The sequence below is a fragment of the Pempheris klunzingeri genome, chromosome 11 (assembly GCF_042242105.1).
Source record: "Pempheris klunzingeri isolate RE-2024b chromosome 11, fPemKlu1.hap1, whole genome shotgun sequence".
Classification (NCBI taxonomy): Eukaryota; Metazoa; Chordata; class Actinopteri; order Acropomatiformes; family Pempheridae; genus Pempheris; species Pempheris klunzingeri.
This window is the reverse complement of record NC_092022.1, coordinates 21088736-21097866: the sequence shown is the minus strand read 5'-3', so window position 1 is coordinate 21097866 and position 9131 is coordinate 21088736. Positions and strand designations below refer to the sequence as shown.

The window sequence follows — 9131 nt, the reverse complement described above, 5'->3', positions numbered from 1 at the left end:
CTGCCACCTAGTGGGTAAAAATGTCACCTTGCTCTGCCTTCACCTTGAATGTGTTGCAACACTGCACTGCATTTAGTGTCGGCTGTCACCAGACCACCGCTGGTAGTGACACAGCATTGACACAAGGTCGAGAAAGGAGAGGATAAGGTGTGTTGTTACTCTTGGCCAGTACTCATTTTTGAGGGACGTCGCTTTCTTGTTTAACAAGGACATTTTTGTTTCTGGCATCTCTCGTCTTGTTTGACAGTGTTTGTTTGTGCCTCTCTGCATTGTGAGGGACAAATGGGAAGATTATATAGTTTTATAAGACTTTGTTCAGAATCCTGATGAAAATAATAGCACAGTGTAACATGTAAATATATCTGTTCTCAGACCTAAAAAGCTACTGATCCCCATAGTTAAATTTTGCCTCACTCCATACCTTCTTTGAGCTTATAATAAGAGGTGATCCCAATATGAGTCCAGTGATTTTAAATATCTGAACCCTCTATCAGCAATAACCCATAGCGTTAGAAATTTTGTTAAATGAGCTTTCTTAGGGGAAATGAACCAAATTTCATGAATGAAGAACACAAGTACAAAAGGTCACGACCTCTGCTTCTGATAGTACTTCAAAAACCACGACATGCGTCATTCCAACTAATTTTGTGAAGAGAATCTACAGTTTCTCGTGCATACGTAGACTGAACTCAAATCTACTCCTGTACATTCAGTAGTGCATTCAGCTTTCTTGTGTGGGTGTTTTGGTTTTCAGACTGTAAAGTCGCAGTGACGTATGCATGCCAAGAGCATTATAAAAACTGTACTTTGCCCATTGATAAAAAAAGAAAAAAGATCTTAATGAATAATAAGATCTGTGCTTTTAAGTCTGTATATTTTTGACAATACAGAGCTATTAATAAAATGGCTTGCTTTCAGTGTTATTAGTTCATCACATCATCAATGTTTGACTATAAAACTGTTCTATAGTTAGCTCGCACATGTTGGAGGGTAACCAGTATACAACTTCATTGGTAGATGGTCAACAATAGATGTCACGCTGCAGTCAGAGAGACAATCACACTTTCTGTGCTGATTGTTTCCCATCAGTGGATGTTGCCATATTTGGTAGCACACGAGCGTGTGAGAGCAGCCCTGCCTTTCTGTTATACTCAAATAGGTCTATGACCTCAGGAGCACAAATGGCTTCAGTAGCCGCCAGAGGCAGCGAGGACTCCAACAGCTTTATGATGGCCGAGAATGCAGGTCGGTCTTTGAAGCTCCACATCCAGCAGTACTTCATCAGATCATACCTAAAAGCACGCAGAAGGAGTGTAAAAACGTGTGTTAAAGGAATAGTTCGACATTTTGGGATACCCACCTAACTGATTTTTCTAAACCTTTGGACGGAGACAGGCTAGTCGTTCCCCCTCCCAGTGTTTGTGCTAAGCTAACCAGCATACGGCAGTAGCCTCATATTAAACAGTGGATTTAGATCTTCCCCCATATAAATCTTTGAATGAAAATGCAAATTTCATGAGTGTAAATTGACTCACCTGGTAACACTGTGCCAAGTGGCGGTATATTACCATATTATGTGGGAATATTTGTTGCGAGTTAACTTACAAAGGGGCTCCACAATTCTGTGGTCTCTTCATTCGATAAGAGCCCTGTAGCTTTGGGAGCACAGCCACAGGCTCCAGCTCAGGGTATGGAGGAGAGCCTGAGATGGAAAAAAAAGGATTCTTGAATGGATAGATACAACTTTAATGGTAATATGTGAAGATTGTGTGTCGTGATCCAATTCTACAAATCGTAGAAGCTACCCTAATGAGGCACAAATAGGCCAACTGATGGGTTGAATAATTAACTAACGGATAATACAGCATGCAGCTTTACCCAAAGTAATCAGTTCATACAGTAAGATTCCAAATGACCACCTAGAGAAGAAAAAAAATGTTCAATGACTCACATTAAAATTCCCTGCAAATTGTAATAGTTGCAAATTTGAGACGACACTAACGACAAATCACACATTCTTGTTGTTTTGTCTACGTTTCATTTTCTTAGCCATGACTCTGCCCTTACACGTCGCTCCTGTCGATACTCAGCTGCATCATAATTCTCTCTGGGGCCTGCCATTTGAGAGGCACCTCCACTGCCCTCGGCCTAATTGCTGAATCCATTCTGCGTCCTCCAAATGCCACGCCCAGCCCAGACACCCGGGCTGAGAGGCCTGGGCCAATTAAGATGTTCCTGGCAGCAACATCACCATGCACCAGCCTGTGCTCTGACATCAGGTAATCCTGAGGGAGCAGCCAATCACAGCCAAACACATCAGTCTTTGGTTGAAACATTCAAATATTCAGAATTCGAAGAGTTTTTGACCTGCTGTGGTACAGAATAACATCCGCAGTAGAGCACGGCATCTAAATTGAGCTCATTTTTAGTCTGGTTGTTTGTTGGGAATAATTGGTGTACAAACTCACCAGGCCAGCTGCAACCTGCTTTGCCACCAGAAACACTGACCTCTCTGAGAAGTTCAGCAATGGATCCGCAGCGTTTGAATTCTTCTATGTGGAGTGAAGAAAAAAAAAAGAAAATCCTTATCATGGGAGTAAATTTAGGAACTGGAGAGTGCATGTATGATCAAATGTAAGTTCAGGTTTAAACCAAAGCTGTGTACCACCGTTACATTTCTGAGAGTCCAGAGGTGGTGAAGGAGGTTCCCTGGGGTGTAAGCATCTAAGACCAGATACATGGGCACGCGATTGGTCTGACTGTACAACATCCGCACCACGTTCTCATGTTTACACACTGTGGCGTGGAAGAGGGCCCACTCCACAAACTCCTTAGCTTCAGGCTGGTCGGGGCCATCTATACAGTGTTAATGGCACAGGGTCAAATAATAACAAATAGAGAAAATTAGCAACCTTATTATGTGCTTTTTTATGATCATGATTGCAATATACTGCATCTTAATACCAATCTTGGCCCTCTCCTTCTAAAAACACCAGTGACCTCTTACTCCGCACAAAAGACTGACGACCCTGGCGTCATGACAGATTCATGCCGTACCTCTGAGGGACTTCACCACCACAGCAGAGGAGTTTCCGTCTCTCTTCCTCAGCAGACCTTTACAAATGGGGCCACGGCGACCTGTCTGCCAAAACTCTAGCCCCTCAAGAACACACTCTTCAGGGATTTCCCAGGGTTTCAAAGCTGCCTGGACCTTTGGAGTGCTCACAGAGGCTGCTGTCAGGGGTGCACTCTGCTGGCCTGTTAAGAAAAACACAATCCGAGATGAATTAGCAGCTGGCATTACTCTCAGGCTCGAAGAATAACAGCGACTTTTGATTTTTGTGGTGTTTTCAGTGGCTTTACACAGAAAATATAGAGTTCATGGAATTCACACCATTTGCAAAATGAGCTGTGGTGCTTGGTTCTCTTTGTTTGTTCCTGTGGAGGCTGTAGAAAATCAGAGCCACCACAAAGACTGTGCTCACAGCCAACAGACAAGGGATGATGATCAGAGCAAGCGGACCCGCCGACTCCTCAGCTAAACAAGTAAAGTAAAAGAAGAAGCAGTTTCAGAATGAGAAAACTGAAGGAATATGCAATGACGTACATTCGCAGAGCAGAAAAGGCTAAATGTGTCCAACTTACAGCATGTGGGGAGTGAGGTATCGTTGCTACATTCATGAGGAGCAGCTGGCATCTCTCACGTGTGACAGAAACGTCAGATCATAGCAACAGATGACCAGAAAGGTTTATCCCTGTGTACAGAGTACAGCTGAAGTGAAAAACCGAGCAAGGCATGAAGTCTAATTACCACAAATGAATTTGTCACTTAGTTTTCCTACCTGACAGCCAAGGCCACGCTGTTTGAGTGAATACATATTTCCAACCTTACAACATTAAATGTAACAGCAGCTGAGATGTTGCTGAACCACCAGAGCAAGTTATCAGCTGCTTTTGGAAAATGGACTCAGCTTTGTGTGCGTTTGCAAGGGCGCTGACCGAAGGGCCGAGCAGGGACGTTGACTGATTGTTAATCATTAACAAATCACCACAAATGAGAACATGAGCAGGTGCCACGCTCACACCCACTACTGCCATGTAGATAACTGGGATTATACTGGGATTAGCACGCATAAAAAAAAAAAAAGTGTTGTGTTCAGTTTGTCTTTTAGATTCCACATGACAAAACTTGCTTCTGGCTCATTTCACAATGAACAGAAAAGCAAACCACCAATTAGATAAACAGTAACACACAATTAAAAAAAAGAAAAAAGAAACAGGCAGAACCAATAAAACCGAGGAAACAAAATATAAGTGAGGGTGCAGATTTTAGCTGTGGGTGCCCTAGTGTCTCATTATTCTACTCCAAGCACATTTCCTCTGTGTGTCTCTGGGAAACAGCTGCATATTATAGGGAAGTGAATTCATAGTGGCACCAGTGTTGCTGACAGGCGCTTTGAATGAGGTGCCCAGCAACCAGAAGGGGGCAGTGTTGCGCAAGAAATCGCCTCTGACAAGCAGCCTACCCCTCAGTTGTGAGCAGGGAAGGTTGCAATTCTCCAAACGCGTTTTATGGACCCAGAAACTACACAAAAAAAGCCTAACAAACGCGTAAAAGTCGCAGCTTTGTGGAGAACACATACAAATGGACCCGTGCAACAGAGGAACTGGACACAAAGTGTAGGTCGACTGTCACAAACTTAAATATAAATATTTCCCACGTGAAAGTGTGGATCTTAGTGCCGGAACTCCGCCTTGCTAAATACACCATGGACACAAAATCCAGCGCTTCCTAATCACAGAAGACCCGCCTCTTTCTATTCACTATTGGTTCAGTGGAGAGGCTTTAGGACCGGCCCCCAATATCTGATTGGACAGAAGCTCCTGCCATCGGGAACACAACACGGAAAAAGAAAAAAAAAAAGTTATGGAGTGAAGCCTAATCGGATCACGTCTGTTTCATGCTGCTGCGTAGTTTTTAGTGAAAAAAAAATCTCCACAGTGCCTCCGGAGAAACGGGGAAGGGCGCAGAGCGCGTAACGGAGAACAAGAAGCAGGACTTCGACGCACAGGGGATCAGATAGCCGCCCGGCTCAGAGGAGGGCCAGGTATGTTTTTCCGTTTCCAAGGACTGCCTCGCTGATGTCACCGCGGAGGAGGGCAGGAGAGGAGGACAGGTGCGCAGAGTAAAGTTACCTCTCCAGTAGGCTTTGGATGCGGAGCTGTCACCGAGCGGAGAACTAGCCAACAGCTGATTAATCCTCCTGGAAGTTTTGTCAAAAGTCTTTTCGGGGCGCTGTTATCGACTAGACTGGCATTTTGTTTAGTCTAAAGTGGGATATTACACTACACGCTTGTGGAATCGACAGACTCTCCGGTGCGCACAAATATCGGGCTTTTAACGGCGTGGAGGAAGCTGCTGTGTGTTGTTTTGTTTGTTTGTTTTTTCCCCCCACAAGTGCACATTTCTGTGAAGCGGGGTGTGGGATCGAAACGCCCCAGCATCGGAACCAGCACTTTCCGCTTCACTGCGACACTGACGCAGCTGGTCTCGCATCCCAGTCAGAGACAGGTGATGCTCGAGCAATTCAATGGAAGTATCGATCATCAATAGAGGGAGTTTGATCTGAAAAACAAACAAACAGACTTTTATCTCCCCTGGAATGGAATACAACACAAGAGAGCAGCCTCAACTTCTTTAATCTGCAATGATTTTCCCGTGCGCCATTGCGTCTTAGGATCAGAAGCGGGTCTTGCGCTGAAGGACAAGCGTTCTTGGACTTCCCTCCAGGTTTACGAGAGCTACCCACCATGTCCAAGACACTGAAGAAGAAGAAGCACTGGTCCACTAAAGTGCAGGAGTGCACCGTGTCGTGGGGGGGTTCCGGGGAGTTGATCACGGTGGTTGAGGTGAGAGGCGGCGCCGAGCTGGGAGAGTTCCCCCACCTCGGACACATAGTTTCGGAGGCGATGGTTTGTCTCGCCGGGAGGTTTCCCTGCAGCGGGGACGTGCTGCTGGAGGTGAACGGCACTCCAGTGAGCGGACTCACCAACCGAGACACGCTGGCCGTCATCCGCCACTTTCGGGAGCCCATCCGCCTCAAGAGTGTGAAACCAGGTGTGTGCCCATCCTCATTTTGAATCACAAAGAGCCCCCGCAGCCCCAAATAACTCTCCACATCACACACACGGCCAAACCCGCCGTGTGTGTGAAGTGGTTTGTTACAGCAGTGCGCCCTGAAGACTGGGAGGCTGAGGGACAGGTGTGACTAGTGCCATGAATAAATCAGAGGGACTTTGGGGTACAGCCTCACAGCTGAGCCCCTGTTTCCCTGTAGCACAATTTGTTGAAGGATCAGGTGTGTGTGTGTGTCAGTCTTATGTATATTTAGAGGCTAGTCTGCAGGTCAAGTGTGTGTTTTACAGCTGGTTTAATCATATCAATGCCCCCATATCTATGCATTAATGTGGAGATATAACATTCTCCACATTGCTGCAGCAGCACAGTCCTGCCAAACAGCACAAGTGAGGGACATAATGTGTGAAGCGTGCTGGACCACAGTGCCCAGATCTGCATGAATAACAGCATAAGCAAGCTCACAGCCCTTTGTGTGAACTTATTCTGTAATCTTCTTTGCATCTTTGCACCAGTGTTGACTCTTATCCTGTGCTTGTATGCAGTACAGTAACACAGGTATGCACAAAGGTGCGCGCACACACACACACACACACACACACACACACACACTGCCTTAAGGTCTTTATTTCTCTGTCTGTAAGCTCAGCTAAAAGCTTATTGATTGGGTTATTTCTCTGTTATGAATTGCTTGACCTACCAGCTATTCGATTGTATTTCATTAATGCTCACAGACATGTTAAATGAACGTGTTCAATACGCCAAAACATATTGACAGTCAAAGTCTAGCAGTCACGTGGTCACGTGGCAGACAAGGGTGTGTGTCTGTGCGAATGGATGGATTTGATGGAGGCGCCGCTGAGTGTGGCACTTTGCAAACACCTAGCAGGGATTTGTTAATGGCTGCCTTGCCAGCTCAGACAGTGTCGCTCCGCTTGCAGCACTGAGGTAAGTCCAAGTCTAATTTAATCAATCAGGCCCATATCCTTAAATCCCTCAGATGCTGTGCTAGCCTGGCGTCACGCCTTGACACCATGACTGTTTGTGCTTTATGGTGGTTTTGTGTGAAGCGGGTTGGTCCACAAGGTTTAGCTATTGATTTAGGGTTAAATCTGTTTTTTCTGGGCCAGCGTTCGATGCTGTGAGCTGTGTTTTACTTTTAAGCATCTCTTGAAACTAATTGCAGCACGTGGAAAAAAAAAAAAAAAGCATGTTTAATTTGATGATGTTGTATCAGTTGGGCCGTTAAATGCTGTGTTTCCTTGTGCTTGAATCAAGTTTGGCGAAAGCGCCTTATCTCGGTCCCACAACACTCACGCTGTTACAAGCTGTCTAACATTTTCTCTTTGGCCTTGCGTTATGTAATGTTAGTTGTGTGTTAAGTGATGCTGGAGCTCCACTTTGACGTGTGCAGGCTGCTCACCACAGGCTCCTGCGTTCCCCTTGGGGCCTCACTGTGTGTTTATATCTCTGTCCCCTTCCTCATGATTAATTCATGCGTCATCCATCATTGATGGCTGCTCCGTGCCAAGATGAGGTGACTGATGGGCGGATCAGATGTAAGCCGACTGGTGTGGACGCAAACTTGTATTCTCATGAGATTGCAAAGTTGGGAGTGCTGATAGCTGCTAAGACTGAGAAGTGGGGTTTGGAGCTGGTTTGAGGTGAGGGGAGCGGAGTGTTGCATGTGTGCCTTGTGTTTGCACAACACAGCAAAATTTGTCCGGAAAGAGAAGCACTTACATTATTTCAGCGCGTCTCCCTGTTGGATTTTTTTTTTTAACTTTATCTTCTCCCTTCAGCCGATTATACTTTATCATCACATTTTGTTCCCCCTCGTCTCTGGTATTTTCTTTCCTTGGCTGCATTATTCCATATTTCACTCTGATTCTCGCTTTGTAGTTTACCTTTCCCTCCAACCCTATTCCATTTCTATACATATTTATTTTTCTTCTCACCAGCCACTTTATCCTCTGTCAGATCTTGAAAACATTGCACAACCTTTCTTCAGAATCTTCCCACTGAAGGGAGGAAATTTACTTTCCTGCCAGGACAACAACAACAACAACAAACGCAGTTTCCAAAACCAACACGATGATTTTGCGCCCTCGCTACAGTTGAGACTTCTCGACAGTTCTCCTGCACAGTCAGGAAAGAAAACAGAAGTTAGGCTCAAGTGGTCCTCTGGCTCCAGACCAGCCGGTGCACTCAGTATGCAGCTGTCATCCAGAGAGAGGAGCCCGGCAATAGACAGTAACCTTGAGGGGACCACTGAGTGTAGAGGTGCAGTGATCGCAGATACCTATTGCAGCTTAGAGACTTGAGAGTGGGCAGCTCATTGATTTATGCTGTAAACAGACTTGGATCCGCTTGTTTTTGCCTCATGGAGCTTAATGGATGGACCATTTAGCTGTCAGGTCCCGGAGCACCCTCGATTCACTAATCAGGTCTATAATGGAAACCGGGAAAAGAGTTTCCAAAGCCCTTTTCTGAAAGGTAAAAATGATAATGATATACTGAGGTGGCCATGGTTCACATTTTACAGTGCTACTCCAGAGATTATATCTGAACACAGTCTATGAATACATTTCTGAGGGCAAGGTTTAGATGGAAAACACTTTATCAGAAGTCAAAGTGTGCTGTGGTCTTCAGGGCTCTTCACCATAAAGTTATGAAAAACTTAATTACTATAAAAAGTGAATGAACTGTCAAAACTTTTTAAGGCAACTTAAAAAGTGGGTACATGCACTCTAATGCTCTCAGAGCCTCAATGTAAGTTCCTGTTCATTTCAGTGTAAAACGCAACACATCGTCGTCATCAATACAAACGTTTAACAACGCCAGTGTGTATGAAAGTAGGGCAGCGATGACCCTGTGTAAAGTCTTTGTAAAGGTGAAGAGTAAGAAACAGAAGTAAAGTGTTTTATAGATGGTTTTATTTTAGGAAATACACTTTTTCTTTCTATTCAAAAGATGGATGAGGTTCAGTTAAGAG

At 45.0% G+C, this 9131-nt stretch overlaps 2 protein-coding genes across 3 annotated transcripts in view; one reads left to right on the top strand and one right to left on the bottom strand.

Annotated features, from left to right (window-relative positions):
* Window positions 1-730: 730 nt before the first annotated feature.
* On the bottom strand, window positions 731-3957 carry LOC139210039 (tyrosine-protein kinase STYK1). Of its 2 annotated transcripts, none has more exons than XM_070839996.1 (10): window positions 3843-3957; window positions 3646-3755; window positions 3395-3538; window positions 3058-3258; window positions 2669-2856; window positions 2469-2552; window positions 2068-2285; window positions 1879-1919; window positions 1606-1702; window positions 731-1292 (listed from the first exon to the last, which is right to left on the bottom strand). In XM_070839996.1, the coding sequence occupies exons 2-10, from the start codon at window positions 3695-3697 to the stop codon at window positions 1058-1060; spliced, it is 1260 nt and encodes a 419-aa protein (XP_070696097.1). In that variant the 5' UTR covers window positions 3698-3755; window positions 3843-3957; the 3' UTR covers window positions 731-1057. The 2 variants fall into 2 exon arrangements, with proteins under 2 accessions (XP_070696097.1, XP_070696098.1); XM_070839997.1 differs by having other exon boundaries at window positions 2675-2856.
* A 1534-nt stretch (window positions 3958-5491) lies between these two features.
* magi3a (membrane associated guanylate kinase, WW and PDZ domain containing 3a) overlaps window positions 5492-9131 on the top strand; it is a 108976-nt gene continuing 105336 nt past the window's right edge. The window contains exon 1 of the mRNA XM_070839038.1: window positions 5492-6118. Within this exon, the coding sequence (XP_070695139.1) occupies window positions 5812-6118 (307 nt within the window). The 5' untranslated portion in view covers window positions 5492-5811. The remainder of the gene's footprint in view (window positions 6119-9131) is intronic.

Excerpts from the sequence above, each read along its gene's own strand:
- LOC139210039 (XM_070839996.1), bottom strand. The coding sequence starts at position 3,697 with ATGCCAGCTGCTCCTCATGAATGTAGCAACGATACCTCACTCCCCACA. Across the intron at positions 3,259-3,394 it reads CACAGCTCATTTTGCAAATG|GCCAGCAGAGTGCACCCCTG; the intron begins GTGTGAATTCCA and ends TTTTCTTAACAG. Across the intron at positions 2,857-3,057 it reads GGTGGTGAAGTCCCTCAGAG|ATGGCCCCGACCAGCCTGAA; the intron begins GTACGGCATGAA and ends AACACTGTATAG.